We start from the raw sequence: 21,909 nt of genomic DNA, 5'->3' as shown, positions 1-21,909 counted from the left end.
CTGCAGATATCATCATTTTTATGCAGGGGTTCCCTGAGACCTCAAAATTATTTTGAAGGTTTCTGTAGGCAAAAAGGTTGAGAAAGGCTGCCCTGGAGGTATCAAACATCCAGAAAATCATGTAAAACCCTGGTTATTTTTGTTTCCCTTAGTCTCGGAATCACAAGAAGAATTACTTGTGTCAACCTGGGAGTAACCTGTAAAACAGATTAATTGGTGAGGAGTCTGCTTGTTCTGCTGAATATCCGATCACAATGAGGTTGGAATCTTATTTCAGGTGGATATTGGGTGATCCAGCATATTATAAGGTGGTCTTTCAGCTCGAGTACCTGGCAAGATGGTTAAGCCCATTTTATATCCTTTGCATAAAGGAGCTCTGCTGGGCCTTCAGATGGCTTTATCAAGCAATAAGGTGGTAACTGTTGGGTGTTCTGTTTCATGGTTAGCTATAGGGAAGGAGAATGGAGGCTCCTGATATTAGAGTCTCATATTTCCAACCTGCTGCTATACCAGTTGTTGATTGGGCATTAAGTTACTTTATTGATTGGTATAGTAAGTACACTAAGGAATGTGGGGAAGATGCCCCTTTACAAAAGTAGTGAAATGTATTTTTTCTTTTGTTTCAGCTGGCAGTTGAAACTGCAGTGTAAAAATATTAGCTTGGATATAGGAGTGGAATTAGGCCATTTGGCCTATGGAATCTGCTCTACCTTTCAATCATGGTTGTTATTTAACCCTGTTCTTCCATCTCCTCCCCACAGCTCTTAAATTGTAAAATATGTGTGTGACCAGTAAGCAAAAATCATTGTGTATATATTGTGCTAGTTTGTATGAGTCACTATAAGCTTTATTAAATTGTTTTTGTAAACTTCTCTTTAGTAAATCTAAGTAGAGATCTTTGTTCATAACTAGGTTTGCCCTACAATTGTTTTCTTATTTAATCTAATAGATTATTTTTCCCAATGGTTAGGGCATGTTTTCTGATGCAAGGGCCTGGTATAGAGAATAGCTAGGCAGTAATATTTTCTGACCTTTGCAGGGACTGACTGGGAGTGTTAAGGCATGGAGTTGGTGAGGACAGCAGGGTGAGTTTTGTGTATTCCTGTGATCCTGGAAACACTCTGCCAGTCCCACTTAAAGAGCTCACAATAGTCTTTTACACCATTACTTATGCTTAACAGTGAATTGATTTGGTTTTGTGTTGATTAATCTGTTGTAACCTTGTTCTTTTCCATTTAGCAATTTCCTCAGTATGGTGGTGCACCAGGAGGTCCTGGTGGTGCAGGATTTCCGGGGGCTGGTGGTCCGGGGTATCCAGGGGCTCCTGGAGCTGGAGGTTATGGAGCATTCCCAGGTCAACAGCAGGACCCACTCTATGGATACTTTGCTGCAGTGGCTGGTCAGGTAAGTTGCTTTTTGCTTCTGTGAAATGCATTGCTTAGTACATGAGGTTGTACATTCTCCGACATTATTTGAACTAAGACTTGTCAGCCTGTGAAGACATCCACGTAAGCCATTAACATCACATCTTTTTAAATGTGGGTGTCTTGCATGTTTTTAGTGAGGCTGTCTGATTCCCATGCCTTTAATGAATTAAGCTGGAATCATTGGAAACGTAGAGAATGCGGAGGGAGTGTGTTTGGTCCATTGCTAAACTGGCCAAAGTAAAAGCTATTTAGGGAAATCTCACTTCCTGACTTTCCATCTGTGGCTCCACAAGATGCAATACATCAAGATTAAGTACTTTTTGAATCTACTGAGGGTGCAGCAGTGGTAAATTTTGGGCTGTTAGGCAGTTGGGTTATTGTTCTTTTTCTTGGCTCCCTTATAATCTCTCAAGTTAGCTTAAATCTATGTTCTTTAGTACTGACTTCTGTGATGGAAATAGATAAATTGTTCATCTTGTCTTAAGCTCCCCAAATTTTGTACCCCTGTTAAATCTTCTATCTCGCTCTTTCTTGTCTAGTAGCCAAGTCTTTCCCAGCCAATCTTTCAAAACTATCCAGACAACAACTTTGTAAATCTTCTCTTCACACTCTGCAGAAGTGTTGCATACTTTCTGTACCATGTTGACTCAAACAGTAATAATAACTTGTGGCCTGGCTAAACTTTATACAGTTCCAGCGTATTATCTGCCTCTCAAAAAAGACAAATATCTCATCTGCTGCCTTAACCAATGTCTTGTTATCTTCCAAACTCCTGAGGATATGTTTTAAAATCTTCTTGTAAATTGTACTGTTTTCCAAGTCTGTATTACATCCCTTTTGATTAGATTATTTTTGCCAACTTTCAGCATTGAATCTTCCTGATAGGTGCTTTACTGTTGCTACGTGAAAGGTTTAATTTTCATAGTTTAGTTGTGATGTAGCACTACGGTTATGCAAAATGGGAGGAAAATTTGTAACAAAACTACTTACTCAGACTTGGGCATCCACATTATCCTATGGAGCATTTGCAAAAAAAGCACAAATGTATACGACAAAAATATGTAACCTCATTGTATACAACTTGTTTTACTTTGCAAACCAAACCGGAAGATCAGCCCTGGTTTATTAAGGAGTGCAGAAGGACGTGCTGGCCGCTTAAAAAGCTAGTGGGATAAGGAGATTATCACAAGAGTATCCCAATCCTCGATGATGGCATAGTCCATAACCTGAATGCTCAGGATGAGGCTAAAGCATTCACTGCCATCCTTGGCCTAGGTGAACAGAGCATCAATCTTGGTTTAATTGCACATGATAGCAAATAATGGATGAGAACACTTATTATAACAAAAACTTTGAAGCCCAGACAACATCCAGGCTGGAGGACTGAAGAATTCGTCCAGAACAAGGTTCACCTTCAGCCGAAGTGTAAAAGAACAGATAGTTTCGGTGGCAATAGACACTTCTAAGTTCATATGTTGCCTGCCTGGTGCTAAAATCAAGGATGTCACAGAATGGTTGCAGAGCATTTGAAAAGTGGAAGGTGAATAGCCAGTGGTTGTGGTACATATCGGTACCATTATAAGAACAGAAATAAAGACATTTGCTGAAGACTGCACAATGTAAAATTCCCATTTGCAAATCTCAACTGAATTCAGTGTCACTCGGAACAAGGCATCCTACAAGATTTGTATTCCATCCACACTTTAACTATTCATTCCCTCCCACAACTGGTACATTGTAGCTACATTGTACATTGTCTACAAAATGCACTTTAACTATGACAGTTCCTCCCAAACCAATACCACTAAAATATATATAAAGGCAGCCAGTGCTCAGGAGCCTCCCCACCTATACACTCTCCTCCAGGTTTCACTGGACTTAGAGAACAATATTGCCGCCACTTTATCGTCACTAGGTATTCTGAATTACCTTAAGTCTGTAAATTTTCAAAAGGTTGTTCACTATCATGTAATCAAGGGTAATCGGACAGGCAATAGATAATGGCTTGCCACTGATGGTCATGTCCCAAAAAGAAATTATTTTTAAAGAAGAAGTAAAAGCTATACTCATCACATTCACACAATAGAAAATGCTATACTGAATTAAATGACCTAACAATACTAAACAGGCTATAAGGAGAGATCCTGAGAACTCTCCTTTATGTGATTGCCATAATGGGTTGGAGAGGAGAAAGGGAAGATGATATATCAAGATCTTCAATTTGAGGAACATTTTTACGTAATAAATAATTTGACCAGAGTAAAACAAATGTGAAACTTAGTGTGTTTAAGTGAAATACATTAAAAGAGTTAATTGATGCAATACCAGACTGTGGTAAAGGCTTCAAACAAAAGGGACAGTATATCAAATTGTGGAAATTTACATAAATTCAGAGGAAAATAGCAATCTTGTAGATTGTGAGAGCCATATTAAAGTAATAAAAGATTGCAAAGAAATAAGTAGTGTAAAAAGAAAATAGCAGGAGTAGGCCATCCGGCCCATCGATCCTGCCCTGCCATTCAATAAGATCATGGCTGATCTGTCCATAAACTCAGCACCATCTACCTGCTTTAACGCTTAATTTCCCTACTATGTAAAAACCTATCTAACTGTATCTTAAATATATTTAGTGAAGAAGCCTCAACTGCTTCCCTGGGCAGAGAATTCCACAGATTCACCACTCTCTGGGGAAAAACAGTTTCTCCTCATCTCTGTCCTAAATCTTCTCCCCTGAATTTTGAGGCAATGTTCCCTAGTTCTCACCTCATCTACCAATGGAAACAACTTTCCTACTTCTATCTTATTTATCCCTTTCAAAATTTTGTATGTTTCTATAAGATCCCCTCTCATTCTTCTGAATTCCAGAGAGTATAGTCCCAGGTGATTCAATCGCTCCTCATAGGTTAACCCCTTCATCTCTGGAATCAACCTGGTGAACCTCCTCTGCACTGCCTCCAAAACCAGTATATCCTTCCTCAAGTATAGAGACCAGAACTGCACACAGTATTCCAGGTGTGGCCTCACCAGTACCCTGTATAGTTGCAGCATGACCTCCCTGCTCTTGAATTCAATCCCTCTAGCAATGAAGGCCAACATTCCTTTGCTTTCTTAATAACCTATTGTACCTGCAAATCAACTTTTTGCAATTCATGAAGAAGCACTCCCAAGTCCCTCTGCACAACAGCATGCTGCAATCTTCCACCATTTAAATAATAATCTGCTCTTCTATTATTCCTTCCAAAGTGGGTGATCTCGCATTCACCAACATTGTATTCCATCTGCCAGACCTTGGCCCATGCACTTAACCTACCTATATCCCTCTGCAGGCTCTCCACATCCTCTGTACAATTTGCTTTTCCACTCAGTTTAGTGTCATCAGCAAATTTTGCTACACTAAACTCAGTCCCTTCTGCCAAATCATCAATGTAAATGGTAAACAGCTGCGGGCCCAGCACCAACCTCTGCGGCACCCCACTCACCACTGACTGCCAACTGGAGAAACACCCATTTATACCAACTCTCTGCCTTCTATTGGTTAACCAATCTACTGTCCATGCTAATATACTTCCTCCGACTCCATGCATCCGTATCTTATTTATAAGTCTCTTGTGTGGCACCTTATCGAATGCCTTCTGGAAATCCAAGTATATGACATCCACCTGTTCTCCTCTATCCACTGCACTCATTATGTCCTCAAAGAACTCCAGTAAGTTTGTCAAACAGGACCTGCCCTTTCTGAATCCATGCTGTGTCTGTCTAATGGAACCACTCCTTTCTAAATGTTTTGCTATTTCTTCCTTAATGATAGCTTCAAGCATTTTCCAGACTACAGATTTTAAGCTAACTGGCCTATAGTTGCCCGTCTTTTGCCTACATCCTTTTTTTAAAAAGTGACGTGACATTTGCTGTCTTCCAGTCCACCGAGACCTGCCCAGAGTCGAGAGAATTTTAGTAAGTGATTACCAATGCGTCTACTATAACCTCCGCCAATTCCCTCAGCACTCTGGGATGCATCCCATCAGGACCAGGGGACTTATCTACCTTCAGGCAGGCCCTCTAGTTTGCTCATCACTACCTCTTTAGTGACAGTGATTTTATCGAGGTCCTCACCTCCCATTTCATCCATAACATCATTCTTTGGCATATTAGACATGTCCTCCTCTGTGAAGACAGACACAAAATAGTTATTCGAACCTCAGCCATTTCCTTATCACCCGATATCAATTTTCCCTTCTTGTCTTCCAAGGGATCTACGTTGACTTTAGCCACCCTCTTCCACTTCATATATTTATAAAAACTTCTGCTATTTGTTTTTATAGTTTGTGCTAATTTACTTTCATACTCTATCTTCCCGTTCCTTATTTCTTGTTTCGTTGTTCTTTGTTTTTTTAAAGTTTTCCAAATCCTCCAGTCTCCTACTACTCTTTGCGACTTTGTACACGAGCTTTTAATTTAATATTATCTTTTATTTCCTTAGTTATCCAAGGCTGGCTCTCCCTACACTTACTGTCCTTACTTTTGACTGGAATATGCTTTTGTTGAGCACTGTGAAAAATCTCTTTGAAAGTATTCCACTGTTCCTCAACTGTCCTACCAAATAGCCTGTGCTCCCAATCCACATTAGCCAATCCTCCCTCATCCTGTTGTAGTCTCCTTTGTTGAAGCATAATACACTAGTTTTAGATCTAACTATTTCATCCTCCACTTGTATGTGAAATTCAATCATACTATGATCACTCTTTCCAAGAGGATCCCTTACTACAAGATCGTTAATCTTACGCGTCTCAATGCACAGGACTAGATCTAAGATAGCATTTTCCCTTATAGGTTCACTAACATGCTGCTCAAGAAAGACTTGTGGTCAGTCAGTATTGATTTCTTTGTGGCTGTTTATAGTGATAGTTAAGGTTCAAAGTAAAATTTATTAACAAAGTACCTAAATATCACCATGTACAACTCTGAGATTCATTTTTCTGCGGGTACACTCAGCAAATCTATAGAATGATAACTAGAACAATCAATAAATATCGAGTGCAGAAGGCAACAAACTGTGCAAATGCAAGTATAAATAAATGGCAAATCCTGAGGGTCTTGTACCTTCTACCTGATGGCAGCAGTGAGAAGAGAGTTTGGCCTGGGTGGTGAGGATCTCTGATGATGGATCCTGCTTTCCTGTGACAGCATTTCATATAGATGTGTTCAATGGTTGGGGGGGGCTTCACCTGTGATGTGCTGGGCCGAATCCATTAGCTTTGGTAGGATTTCTGTTCAAAGGCATTGGTTGTGATGCAGCCAGTTAGTACACTCTCCACTACACATCTGTAGAGATTTGTTAGAAGTTTTAGATGTGAAGGAAGTAGAGGCGCTGCCCAGAGGTCAAAATGTATTGAGTTAACAAATACAATTTCTATTCTTGTATTATACCGTGATGTTTTATTGGTTTTCAGATACTTATTCAAATTGTGGCTGTATTATCATTTTGGGTTCTTTAAGTCTCTTCTTGCTTAACTTCATAGTCTTAAATTTTGTTTTTGCACTCTGCTGATTTGTCACACTTCTGACAAGTACTTTCTGGTCATCTGAATTTAACAGTGGGTGCTGGGCTTTGCACTTATGTTATTTTAGCAACCTGACTTTCTACTTTTTTTTTCTTTCAGGATGGTCATATAGATGCTGAAGAACTTCAGAGATGTCTTACTCAGTCCGGCATCAGTGGCAGCTACAAACGTGAGTTAGTGTTTATGAAATACTGACAAGATTAGTACTTAAAAAAAAATTTGTTTTTGGTATAATTATAAGCATACAATTATAGAGTTAGTAAGGAAAATAAATGGGATCCATTGTTGGTAGTGTTTTATCTGTGGAACTAATTGTGTTCTATGTTGTATTTGTCCCTGTTCCTTGCCAGCTGTGCTCTGGTCAGAAAGTTGTGGTTTCAAATCATACTTAGAACATTTGAAGCTAAAACTGCAGTGTGCTTTTGAAGGGGTTCTGTTCTCTCTTTAGCGCAAGGCATTAAACAGACCGGTATGCTGTTGTAGAATTGTAATACATTTATCTTTCAAAGGAAAATCTTTTGGGAAACAGGCTAATAAGTTATTTTTATATAGTTCATATTTGGGAAGCCAACTTGATATGGAGTCCTTGTCTAATCGTTACCTTAATTCGTGATAACTCACACCTGAGAAAGAAGGAGTTGCAGAATTTGAACAACTAATCAGCTTTTCAGAGTTGAAGGAATATCTCTGTTCTAAAGGGTAACATTCACCTTCACCCACTGCAACATCAAGGTGGATTAAATGACCATTAATTCCAATGCCATTTGTATAACCTTGCCAAAAGCAAAATATCTTCTGCAGTTGCAGATGATTTTTTAAGTTCAGTGAATGAAACTCTTGAAGTACTGTGGATTCTGGTTAACTGGGACTTGTACGTTTTGGTCCAATTAAGCGGCTGCCCCAGTTAGCCCAAGTTTCATGGAAGTAGTTTTAAAAGGTTGTCCATTGTATCCAATGATGACAGTGAACCTGTGAGGGGAAAAGCTTTTAAAATGGAAAACCCATTGCATTGGGGCTGCTCCACTCTCTCAACCTCAGAAGTCTGAGTCCGGTGGTATGAGTAGTCATCACAACTGGGGTCTTGGTTGCAGTGGATAACCCTGATTACTTCTGTGCCTCATCATGCCCTTCATTCTCCATGGAGCATTGCAGAACTGCCTTCCTGGCCATTGGATGTTACTGTCGCTCTCATCTGCCTAGTCTGCCAAAGCTGACCAGGGTACCCTCATCTGTGGGAGTGGTTTACTGCGGTGTGGCCGCTGTCAGATGCGAACAGCTATTTGGAGCAAAAAGTTAGAGCTGAGTGCCTGGTGGGGACCAAACTTGAGTGAGCTGCCCCAGACTGGGCACAGGCCTCTTCAGCAGAGGTACTACCCCTCCCTGGACAGCCCTCTATGGACACCCCATACAGTTAAATAGACAAATTACTGTTTATCTGTGTAACAAATTAAGTATTTAAATGAAGAACAGAACAAATTAGAAGACTACCAATATTACTACAGTACTATAAAAACTGTGTTAGTTCCTAATAGTTATCAATGGAGGAATTCATCCAGTGTACACTGCCATGTTCTTTTGACTGTAAATGAACAAAATCAGTACAGTCACTTGGTGCAGATAATGGGAATGCCTTCATACAATGCTTTTGGCGATTGCATCCTCCAAATCTTCATTTTCATTGTAACATTCAAGATAATTCTGGTCACCGAGTTATAGGAAAGATGTCAACAAAATTGAGAGTACAGAGGAGATTTACTAGAATGTTGCCTGGGTTTCATCTCTTAAGTTACAGAGAAAAGTTGAATAAGTTGGGTCTTTATTCTTTGGAGCGTAGAAAGTTGAGGGGGACTTGATACAGGTATTTAAAATTATGGGGGATAGATAGAGTTGACATGGATAGGCTTTTTCCATTGAGAGTGGGTGAGATTCAAACAAGAGGACATGATTCAAACAAGAGGACATGAGTTGAGAGTTAAAGGGCAAAAGTTTAGGGGTAACATGAGGGGGAACTTCTTTACTCAGAGTGGTAGCTGTGTGGAACGAGCTTCCAGCAGAAGTGGTTGAGGCAGGTTCGATGTTGTTGTTTAAAGTTAAGTTGGACAGCTATGTGGACAGGAAAGGAATGGAGGGTTATGGGCTGAGTGCAGGTCGGTGGGACTAGGTGAGAGTAAGAGTGGCATGGACGAGAAGGGCTGAGATGGCCTGTTTCCGTGCTGTAATTGTTATATGGTTTATGTGGTTATACGATTGTCAATACCTTCAAATTCTTCAAGGTTCTTGCCTTGTTGTAGTAGTGAAATCAGTTCATTTTCACTCCAGGCCATTTGTGGCATCTTCAAGTCTGAATGCTTGAAACTGCAGTGAGCAAAACAGTTCTAGATTGTCTTACTGCTTATTTCTCGCCAGCTGTCAGTGACAGAAATCACGGCTTTTTGAACTCAAATACATGCAGCTGAGACAATTTAGAAACTGCTCTGTCTAAGTACAGTGTAGTGTCTAACAGCCATGCAAGTAAATGCTACCCAAGTTTATAACTGTCTCCTGTTCCAATTAAGCAGCATAGTGTCTCAAATAAATGAAAGGAATCTTGCTATTTTCTCAGTTTTTGTTCTTTAAGAGTTGTTCCAAATAAACAGCTGCCCTGAATAACTGATGGCCCAATTAACTGGAATCCAGTCTTTTGGGACATAAGGCAGTACATTTGGAAATTACACACGTTTCATTGTTAGTTTTCAATTTTTAAGCATCTAGTGTTTACTTAATACTTTTTTTATTTTTGTATCCTTTTTGTTAAGTGTTAATAAAAAATATGGTGAATAAATGTGATCAATAACTGAAAGAAAGTTAAATGTCTTTATGGCAGAAGGTATTGATTTTATCTGCCGGGGTAACCTATATTTTTGTTCTACAGCATTCAGCATGGAGACCTGCAAGCTAATGATTTCCATGTTAGACGTATCCTTTCATTGCAATTGTTTGATGCTGCGCTTGAATATGAAATTGTGATTGATCATTTAATATTATCACCAAAGGAAAGGTTTTGCAATACAAGGTTACCTCTTTGAGTACGAAGAATTGATTGACATATTTTCCATGCTTTGCTAAATTCTCTGAAATGTTGATTGTTGACTTTGATATAATGGCATTAGTGCACCAGGCTGTCTTAAACAATGGTTCAAATGCAGAAGGAAGGAAGGAGAAATACAATGGCAAAGCCTCAGTGTATTGTATAGTTGGCCCAATCTCAAAACAATTCAGCACTGTATCACTGCATTTGAATTCTGTAGATGACCAGTGGTTGCAGTTGTTGATTGCACTTCATATCATAGTGGTCAATTTATGGCAAAAATAAAATCAGTTATTTTTTTAAAAACAAAGCAAGTGTAACTTGTCCATCAATATTTTTGAAATTCTGAATTGTAAGAAATTCTATGAAGTATCTGGAACAGAGAGCTGAGTCAACATAATGTTCACAAATAATCCTTGAGTCTGGAATTAGTTTCATTGCAATAACTGTGGACTTGTGGTATGTATTGTAGTGTTTATTTTTAACTGTAATATACAGAGCAAAATGTCAGTGGCGGAGTATTAAATAGGCATTGTAAAGTTATAGATTGGATTGTTTGTCTTATGATCAAGATGTTTATTGGATTATCATCTGTTTTTCCCTGAGGATAACATTCAAAATAGCACTTTATGCTACTTGTAAGGTTGAAGTTTAGTCTGTGAATTTCTGTTTTTAAAAAAAATACCAAGAAAGTAAATTGAATGTCCCTTTTTCACTTCACTTTATTCTGTAGAATGCATGACACAGTTTTGTGAGGGCCCATATTCGTCACTAGTTCGTACACCATAGAACAGGAACAGGCCCTACAGCCCACAAGGTTGTGCCGAACCAACTAAATTAGTAGTCAAATAGCCAACTAAACTAATCCCTTCTGCATACACAATGTCCATATCCTTCCATTTCCCTCACGATAATGTGCCTATCCAAACGACTCTTATAAGTCCCTAATGTATCTGCCTCTACCACCACCCCAGGCAGCACCTTCCAAGCACCCACCACTAATGAAAAAAAAATTGCCCCCCGCATCTCCTTTGAACTTGCCCCTCTCACCTTAAATGCATGCCATATGGTATTTAACATTTCAACCCGAGGAAAAAGATACTGACTGTCTACTCTATTATCTCATAATCCTATAATCCTCCATCAGATTTCCCCTCAGCCTCTGTTGCCCCAGAGAAAACAAATGCGAGTTTGTCCATCCTCTTGTTATAGCACGTCATCTAATTCAGGCAGCATCCTGGTGAACCTTTTCTGCACTCTCTCCAAAGCCTCAGTGGCCTTTCTATTATAGGGTGACTGGAACTGTATGCAATACACCAGATGAGACCTAACTAGAGTTTTATAAAGCTGCAATGTTAACTTCCTGATGTTTGAACTCAGTGCCTCAACAAATAAAGGCAAACATGCCAAATGCCTTCCTGACTATTCTATCAACCTGTGTAGCCACTTTCAGGGAGATGAGAACTTGGACTCCAAGATCCCTCTGCTCATCAACACTGTTAAGGGTCTTAACAGTGTACTGTTTCTTTACATTTGACCTGCCAAAGTGCAACACTTGACATTTGGCGGGGTTGAACTCCACCTGCCATTTCTCTGCCTATGTCTGCAACTGATGTATTCTTTGCCAGTTTTCAGTGCTATCCACAACACCACCAGTCTTCATATCATCTGCAAACTTACTAACCCACCCATCTACATTTTCATCCAGGTCATTTATATACATTATAAACAGCAGAGGTCCCAGTACAAGTTTCCCCCATTATCCGAAGGTAGAGCATTCCTCTGAAACGGTTCGTAAGCCGGAATGTTGTAAAGTGAATAAGCAATTACCATTTATTAATATGGGAAAAAGTTTTGAGCATTCCCAGACCCAAAAAATAACCTACAAAATCATGCCAAATAACACATAAAACCTAAAATAACAGTAACATATAGTAAAAGCAGGAATGATATGATAAATACACAGCCTATATAAAGTAGAAATACTTTTCTGCAGCACTGTCTAGTGCAGCGAAAATCTCACGGAAGCGCTCTCGGTGTCGTAGAAGCGCTCTCGGTGTCGTAGTGGATCGACCCAATGCAAAGACAGCAGTACCACAAATACACTAACACATGCAATTCTTTCTCAGACTTTTACTCTATTTGTAGCATGCTATGGGGGAAGTTACAGACTGATCTCCTAAAGAGCCAGTCCAGACACTGCCCCCAAATTACATAATTCTCCACAATTTATATCATTGATCATGTAGCGGGAAATCTTACGATTACAATTTTAAACAATATTAGAATCATTTCAGTCACATGCGAAGGTACAATTAGATGTAAAATGATCATTGGTTAGTTGGTTATAACTATTTTAAGCTAAAGCTAGCCCATCAGTTCCTCACTTGGACCCCTTCCCCTTTTCTCTAGAACATTCTAACTCCTACACTATTCTTCCCATATTTAGCTATACCTTGAGATGCTTCTACATGATCAGATAATTCCTTATTTGAACCTTTGCCTATATTTAGAGAACAATGGCTAGTATGTCCTCTGTTGCTGGGTAAAGTTTCTTTCTGACTTGTCCCAAAGACTGTATTCATCACTAGCTAATCATTGTTCTTGGTCTATACCCTTATTTACCTATCCCTCTACTCCATCATTTCCCCCCTTTTATCATTCCATGTTAACCAATTAAATGGGGGTCAAGAAGGGCATCATCAGTCTTTCCGTGAAAAGTCGACAGCCAGTATTTAGGCAGGTCAATATCACACAACAAGCAATGATTATAGCAATGAGAACAATCAGCCCATGCAGTAAATAAGACCCCCATGATCCTCCCAGTAACCATCTTAACCAGCCATCCCCTTTCCCTGAACCTTGCCTGAAATCATCCAATTGTTTCTTAATAGACTGAATGGCATGGATCACATTGTATGATTCATCAGTAACATGGGTGATACATTTGTCTCCGACTATGGCGCATAACACCCCCCGGGCTGGGCCAACTGATAATCCACAGCATACCTGGTCTGCTGCGCGTAGAGTCGCAACTCCACCAATTCTCTGTTAACAGTCTCCAGGCCTTCCACCGTACTGTTTCCCAATGCCGCCAGCCCACAAATGAGGTAGTTGCAGTTCTTTGCAGCTATGGTTCCTGCCGAACTCCCTAGAGAGAGAGAGTGCTCAGAAACCCATAGCCCAGAGTAACAGGATTCCTCCAGTCAGCACAGAATTCCTTACTCATGGCTCGAGCTGTCAGTTGCCGTCGAACGTGGGCAACCTAAGGGCAGGGAACAGAAAGTGGTCCAATTGTTCCTACTGCAAGGAGGGTAGGCAGAGTGGTGGTAGCTGTAGTATAGGTACCGTTGAACAATAACACGTATCCTGCCTTGGCCCGGTAACAGGTATTTTTGTAATTCTCTATTTTATCAGACCACAAGTGCCTCTGTGGATACAGGGAGGAGTATTCAAAAGTCCCTGAACCTGCCGACACATGAGTCCCATTGCAATATCCACATACATGCTGAATTCCCTTAAAGAGGGGCACGCATTGTTCGTAGATACATTCGCAAGAGAATATTCCCTGGTTTATCCTACATTGGAGGTCCGGACAATGTTTCTTCAGGCAAGGTATCTCGCGGGGAATCTTGGCAAAGACACATCCCTCTCCCTCCCCCGCAAAACAGAAGGGATAATCCCCAATACCCTCGCCAGTAGTTTCGCCGTCTACTCCCCTAATACACCTACCCCCTTACATTCTGCCCCTGATGTATCCTCCACTATTAGGTCATGTTCTGCCCAATTTAGCCCTGATGGGTTAGCAACAAACGATGCTGCTGCAGATTGTACCGAAGGATAACATGCAGTACGGTTACCATACAAACGCATATGAGTCTTATAAAATAAATTGTCCCCCAGGCTTAGTACCACGGAGGTAGTTATAACAGTGAAAAGTCCAATAATAGTCTTTAGTTCACCTGCGGAGCCCATCGTTTACAATCACTCAGGCGGATCCAGCGGCTGTGCCCTTGAACCTTAACGGCCATCGGTGTTTGCAATAGTATCTGGAATGGCCCTTTCCACCGGGGTCCAAGCTTGGAATGCTCCCAATCCCTGATCAGTACCAAATCTCCATTCTGTTCCTTGCCCTCCTGAATCCTTGAGGGCATTCTGTACCTGGGAGTGAAGAAACTTTAGAGAGGATGTCAGTTGGCGAAAGTAGTTCTGCAATTCATCCCCCATGACATTTAGATCAATTTGGGTGGGAGGCTGCATGGCAGCGTCCCATGAGGTCCTTCCAGGATGCCCATAAACAATTTCAGCTGTAGATACCCCTGTAGTGGAATGTGGGGTAATTCTCATATGGTATAAAGCCAGCAGAAGGACCTTCAACCAACCCAGTCCAGTTTCAGACATTAACTTAGACAGCTTGTTTTCCAGGGTGCTGTTGGCCCATTCCATTATTCCTGCAGCCTTCGGGTGGTCAGCACAATGAAACTGCGGTTCGATGCGCAGCACCTCACATAGTTCTTTATTTATATTTCCTACAAAGTGAAGGCCATTATCCAAACTTATTTGTCTGGGCACTGACTCTCAGTATAATCTAAGTATGCAACAACCTTACCACCGTGGAAGCTTTATTATTGGTGGTCGGAAAGGCTTCAATCCATTTACTGAACACACCTACAATCACTAAACAATACTTATAACAGTGTACATGCGGTAGTTCAATAAAATCAAGCTGAATACATTCAATAGGACCACTTGGCAAGGGGTTTTTTCCTGGGGCACACTTTACTCCCTTTCCTGCATTTGTCTTTTGGCAAATTAAACAGGATTGTATTTTTGCTGTGGCAGCCTCCTCCAGCCTGGGGTGCCACCATGTGCGGAGCAAAATATTACTCATCCCCCCCCCCCCCCCGGGCCAAGGTGGGTGTTCGTATGCAAGCAATCGAGCAACATAGGCAGCAATGCATCAGGAATACAAACTTGGCCAACTGGGGTATGCCAGAGGCCCGTGGACACCAAATGCGCACATCCGTGTGTCTTCCAGATTTGTTTTTCTGAATCGGGGTGTCCCCCTGGAGTTTTTGAACTGTAGCCCTGTCTGGAGTGCCCAGCACACGTGATTTAGTCAAGGTGAAGGCCAATTGCTCTGCAGTGGAAACTATAATAGTTGCCTCCTGTGCAGCCTGCTTGGCTGCCAAATCAGCCCCGTTAATTCCTTCAGTCACTGCAGATTCATCTTTTAGATGAGCCAAACACTTAATAATGGCTAATTTTTCGGGGAGGAGTATGACCTGGAGGAGGTTCCTTACGTACATAGCTTTCTGGATGGGGGTTCCAGAGGAGGTGAGAAACCCCTGTTGCGCTCAGAGCTGTCCAAAGTTGTGGGCCACTCCAAATGCATAGCGGGAATCTGTATAAACATTGGCCTTTCTGCTCTTGCCTAAAATGCAGGCGCATGTGAGAGCAAAAGGTTCTGCCTTTTGGGCAGAAACTGGGAGCTGGAGAGCGCCACTTTCGAGCGTGCGGTCGTCGTCGACAACAACGTGGCCACAGAGGCGTTCCCCGATCTCAGAGACGGTGGAACTGCCATCCTCGTACAGAGTGAGGTGTGCCCTGTGAATAGCTGCATCTCAGAGGTCGGGGCACAGTGAGGTGAGGAAATGGTTCCGTAGCAGATAGTCATGAGGAGGCTCAGTCAACTCAACGGGTGCCATCTCTAAAAATGTAGCGGGGTTGACGGTATCACAGTATATATAAAGTAGGAATAATGTATGTACAGTGTAGTTTCACGTACCGGAATGGGGAAGACTCCAATAAATTGCAGTTTTGTCACAGTTAAACACGTGCTTATACAAATAAGCGCCTGATGCAATCGGCAACCGCCTCTGATCTGGGCCAACATTTACGTGCCGGGCGGCACCTAATTAATTAGCTTGTTTATTTCGGCTTTTTTCTTAAAGATGTGCTGGGTGCGTTCCAACTACCGCTGCACCACTGCATTCTTCGTGGCAATGTATCGGTCTGTGGCCTGGAGGTTGGGGACCAGTGTTTAAACTATGAAGCCGCCTTCACCTCAGAAACCGATCAAACCACCCATGACTACCTTTAAATTCCACTTTCGCAATGTTTTCATCACCATCGTCCAGTGCTTTCTGTTTCAGCTTATTGAAAAGACCGACTGATTTCTCCTTAAGTATAAGAAAACTTAACGGAACACCACGCTTTGTACACCCATCAATCCACTCAAGCAATAGACTTTCCATTTTATCCGTCATTGGGTATCGACTAAGAGAGACCACTTTGCTATGAGCAGAACCAAGAGTAACATCGGCAGCTTTCAAGATTCTCTCTCTCTGTGTATAAATAGTGCGAATGGTGGATGCAGGCAAGTTCAACACGCAGACAATGTCCTTACTTCGTTCACCACGATCAAAACGCCTAATTATGTCTGGTTTTACGCTAAGTGTAACACTCTTACGAGCTCTTTCAGGCTTTTCCGATACCTTAGAACTCATCTTGCTAACAGATGCACAAAATATATCGAGATAAAACACGTGTTTAAACAATGCTGGCTAGAATGCAGTTCCAGGGGAGGATCTTGGCTGTTCGGGTGCGTGCTGCCTTTTTTCACACACTACCTTTTTTCGTAACCGTGAAAACACCTGTTCGCGAAAAAAGGTAACTAATGTAGGTCTTTTGTAACAGTGTGGTGTGGTAAAGCGAACGTTCAGAAAACAGGGGCCACCTGTACATGTCCCTGCCAAACACCATTAATCACAGGCCTCCAGCTAGAATAAGGCCCTTTGACCACTGCCCTCTGCTTTCTGTGGGTAAGCCAGTCTTGAATCAAAATGGCCAATTCATTATGGATCTTAATCTTCTGAAGGAACCTTCTCAAATGCCTTTCTGAAATTCATGCAGACAACATCCACAGCTCTAGCTTCATAAATCATCCTCATTACGTTGCCAAAAAAACTCAGTCAAATTAGTAAAACATGACTTACTCTGTACAAAGCCGTACTGGCTCTTCCTAATTAAGCCATGGTTTTCCAAATGCTCATAAATCCTACCCCAAAGAATTCTCTCCAGTAACTTCCCAACCACTGGTGTGAGACTCTCTGGTGTATAGTTTCTACAATTATTCCGGGTACCCTTCTTGGATAATGGAACAATATTATCTACTCCCTAGTCCTCTGGGACCTCACTTGTAGCTAGACAGGACATGAAGACATTGAATAAAGTTCTAGCAATTTCACCTCTTGCATCTCTCTCTATAGCTTCTGGTGACCTACTTACCTTAATGCTCTTTAGGAGACCTCCTCGTTGACCTCAGTGCCCTAACATACTAATACCCTTGGCACTGATCTCCCTATCCTCTACTTTAATTAAAATTGAAACAAATTTCAGAATAAGAAACCTAATATATAAGGGTGGAAATACCTAGAAGTATCTGTGCTTTTGGGGTCCCTCAGTAGTCAGTGATTCACTTTCACTTCTAATCTAGTCCACTGCATTTGGTGTTCACAATGTAGCTTCCTCTGCATTGGAGAAAACAAATGCAGATTGGATGATTGATTTACAGTGCATCTACATTCAATCTGAAGAAATAATCCTTCTGGTTGCCTACCAATTTAATTCAGCATCTCACTCCCACTCCCACACCCACTCTGACCTTTCTGGCTCTTGCCTCCAGCACTGATACAGCAAATCCTGACGTAAGCCTGATCAGTAATGCCTTGTGCCTGGGCACATTGCCACCTGCTGAACCCAATATATGAATTTTCCAACTTTAGATAACTCGCTCTTCTGTTCATATGTGAACTGGCCACTTCTGCCTGTCATCCCTCTTTGTCCTTTTTCTTTCATTGATATAGTCATGTCCCAGTTGGCCATTGACAACACATTATATAAGAAAGGACCATAATCTGACTTTAACTGTCCCTTCAACACATTATTCCACCCATTGCCCAAGCCACCTTCTCTGTTCACTAGACTAATTTTACTAGCAAACAACAGGAATTCTGCAGATGCTGGAAATTCAAGCAACACACATCAAAGTTGCTGGTGAACACAGCAGGCCAGGCAGCATCTGTAGGAAGAGGTGCAGTCGACGTAGCTATCTGGACTATTCCTCTTCTCACCCTGTCTCTTGCAAAAACGCCATCCCCTTCTCGCAATTCCTCCGTCTCCGCCGCATCTGCTCTCAGGATGAGGCTTTTCATTCTAGGACGAAGGAGATGTCCTCCTTTTTTAAAGAAAGGGGCTTCCCTTCCTCCACTATCAACTCTGCTCTTAAACGCATCTCCCCCATTTCACGTACATCTGCTCTCACTCCATCCTCCTGCCACCCCACTAGGAATAGGGTTCCCCTAGTCCTCACCTACCACCCCACCAGCCTCCGGGTCCAACGTATTATTCTCCGTAACTTCCGCCACCTCCAACGGGATCCCACCGCTAAGCACATCTTTCCCTCCCCCCCCTCTCTGCATTCCGCAGGGATCGCTCCCTACACAACTCCCTTGTCCATTCGTCCCCCCCATCCCTCCCCACTGATCTCCCTCCTGGCACTTATCCGTGTAAGCAGAACAAGTGCTACACATGCCCTTACACTTCCTCCCTTACCACCATTCAGGGCCCCAAACAGTCCTTCCAGCTGAGGCAACACTTCACCTGTGAGTCGACTGGGGTGATATACTGCGTCTGGTGCTCCCGATGTGGCCTTTTATATATTGGCGAGACCCGACGCAGACTGGGAGACCGCTTTGCTGAACATCTACGCTCTGTCCGCCAGAGAAAGCAGGATCTCCCAATGGCCACACATTTTAATTCCACATCTCATTCCCATTCTGACATGTCTATCCACGGCCTCCTCTACTGTAAAGATGAAGCCACACTCAGGTTGGAGGAACAACACCTTATATTCTGTCTGGGTAGCCTCCAACCTGATGGCATGAACATCGACTTCTCTAACTTCCGCTAAGGCCCCACCTCCCCCTCGTACCCCATCTGTTACTTATTTTTATGCACACATTCTTTCTCTCACTCTCCTTTTTCTCCCTCTGTCCCTCGGAATATACCTCTTGCCCATCCTCTGGGTCCCCCCCCCCCGTCTGTCTTCTCGGACCTCCTGTCCCATGATCCTCTCGTATCCCCTTTTGCCTATCACCTATCCAGCTCTTGGCTCCATCCCTCCCCCTCCTGTCTTCTCCTATCATTTTGGATCTCCCCCTCCCCCTCCAACTTTCAAATCCCTTACTCACTCTTCCTTCAGTTAGTCCTGATGAAGGGTTTCGGCCTGAAATGTCGACTGCACCTCTTCCTACAGATGCTGCCTGGCCTGCTGCGTTCACCAGCAACTTTGATGTGTGTTGCTAGACTAATTTTACTGGGTTTTTTTCCCTCCGTTTTGGACAATCGCAAACTTCAAGCTATTTCTGTTTCCACAAATGCTACCTGGCATCTTGAATTTTCCAATATTTTCTGTTTTTATATCCTGTATCAGTTATTCAGCATCAGATATAAAATTATCTGAATATTTTCAGGATAGTTAGTGGCAAAAGGGAGATTTAAAAGAAGAAACAAAATAAAATTAAAGTTGCCACTGTTGAAGTAAGGCTCCTGTGACAGCTTCTTTCTTCTAGTGTCATTGATGAGATGTTTGAACCATGCCAGTAGCTCAATTGCTTTATGGTGTATAAACTGTGCTTGTTGGGTCTCAACACCTCTCTCTGTAACTGGATCTGGGCGACTTGATAGAAAGGGCACAGTTAATCCATGTTGGCAGAAACATCTTTAGCTCCATCACACTGAGTACCAGAGCCCCTCAGGGCTGCATGCTCAGCCTGCTGCTGTTCACACTGCTGACGCATGACTGCACTGTTAGATCCCCTTCAAACTGAATTATCAAGTTTGCTGATGACACAGCAGTGCTTTGCCTCATCAGCCACAACAACGATGAGAAAGGAGGTGAGTGGCTGGTAGAATGGTGCAAGCACGACAGCTTGAGTTCTCATTGTGCTCAAGACCCAAAAGGTGATAGTGGACTAAGCAAAGGTGTGGGCTGACTACCCTTCACTGCAGGTACGCGGTTCATCTGTTGAGAAAAGTGAGGAGCACCTAGTTTCTGGGAGTGCAGATAATGGACAATCTCAATTGGTTCCTTGGCACCATCTCTTCGGTCAAGAAAGCACAGAATGGTTTCCACTTCCTGGGGAGAGTGAGGCGAGTGAAGCTCCCCCACTCACGTTCTAATGAAATTTGACAGGAGCACCATCAAGTGTCCTGACTAGCTGCATCACTGTTTCGTACAGGAATAGTAAGGCATTTGACTGCAAGTCCCGACAAAGGATTGCGAGGACTGCAGTGATGATCATTGGGGTCTCTTCCATTTATCAGACACTCTTTAGCCAGATGGTGGTGAATCTGTAGAATTCGTCGACACAGGCAGCTCTGGAAACCAGGCCATTGGGTTTATTTAAGGCGGAAGTTGATAGGTTCTTGATTAGTCGGGACGTGAAAGGTTACAGGGTGAAGGCAGGAGAATGGGGTTGAGAGGAAAATGGATCAGCCATGACAAAATGGTGGAGCAGACTTGATGAGCTGAATGGCCTAATTCTGGTCTTAATGTTTTAACAGGAGCACTGCATACGCAGGGCCCTTAGCATTCTCAATGATCTGTCCATCTGTCTCCTTGACATCCTACTATCAGCCAGAAGGTACTTTAGCATGTAGACAAAAACTGTTAGGATGGGAACAGCTTTTCCCTGCCCCCTCCCAGGCCGTAAGACTTACAGATCTCATCACGTATGAAGTGCCAATAGCATTACAGGTTTCCCCCGCCATCCGAAGGTAGAGCGTTCCTATGAAACGGTTCGTAAGCCAAAATGTCGTAAAGCGAAGAAGCAATTACCATTTATTTATATGGGAAGATTTTGTGAGCACTCGCAGACCCAAAAATAACCTACCAAATCATGCCAAATAACACACAAAACCTAAAATAATGGTAACACGTAGTAAAAGCAGGAATGATATGATAAATACACAGCCAATATAAAGTAGAAATACTTTTCCACAATCATTACTGAACTGTTCTCCGTAGCAAAAATCTCACGCAAGCGCCGTCGGCAAAAACTCTCACGCAAGCACTGTTGGCGTAAACGCACTCTCCAGTAACCTTTAAGCTATGAAGCTGCCAAATCATAGCAAATAACACGTAAAAATGCACAGCCTATATAAAGTAGAAATAATGTATGTACAGTGTAGTATCACGGGAATCGGGAAGAGAGCGAGCACACTGATGATGGTGTGTTAGACTGAGTCGTCGCAGGCTGGGGTAGTGCAGTGGCCCCTACCCTCCAGGCCGCTGAGCGATACATTGCCGCGAAGAACGCAGGAGTCCAGCGGTAGCCGGGAGGCACACAGCACATCTTTAAGAAAAAAGCTGAAACAAACATGCTAATTAATTAGGTGCCGCCCCTAATTGTCGGCCCAGATCAGTGCCGATTTCCCATTGAGTCGTCTCTGATCTGGGCTGACAATTACGTGTCGGCGGCACCTAATTAATTAGCATGTTTATTTCGGCTTTTTTCTTAAAGATGTGATGTGTGCCTCCCGGCTACCTTTGTATTCTCCGCGAATTGGTATCTGTCCGTGGCCTGGAGGTTGGGGTGGTGGGACACTGGGGTGTCATCTCGTAGCCTGTTTCCATTAGAGCAGGCAGCTGATCTTCTATCTCTGCCCACCTTGATGTCGAAGGTCGACGTTCGTTGGCTGATGTGGGAGGCTTGCTTGACTGCTGAGCCTCGCGCATTTTTCTATCACACAGTTCTTCAGTAAGGACTCAAACCATCCTGCAAATATCCCC

The 21,909-nt window shown here is 42.5% G+C and overlaps 1 protein-coding gene across 1 annotated transcript in view; it reads left to right on the top strand.

Annotated features, from left to right (window-relative positions):
• Nucleotides 1-21,909, top strand: part of LOC134344401 (sorcin-like) — a 46,462-nt gene that overhangs the window by 12,869 nt on the left and 11,684 nt on the right. Inside the window, exons 2-4 of the mRNA XM_063044122.1 lie at nt 1,240-1,404; nt 7,085-7,154; nt 9,897-9,940. Coding sequence (XP_062900192.1) covers nt 1,240-1,404; nt 7,085-7,154; nt 9,897-9,940 — 279 coding nt within the window. The remainder of the gene's footprint in view (nt 1-1,239; nt 1,405-7,084; nt 7,155-9,896; nt 9,941-21,909) is intronic.

This window comes from Mobula hypostoma, chromosome 3 (genome assembly GCF_963921235.1).
Source record: "Mobula hypostoma chromosome 3, sMobHyp1.1, whole genome shotgun sequence".
Lineage (NCBI taxonomy): Eukaryota > Metazoa > Chordata > Chondrichthyes > Myliobatiformes > Myliobatidae > Mobula > Mobula hypostoma.
This window is presented reverse-complemented; position numbering and strand designations above follow the sequence as displayed.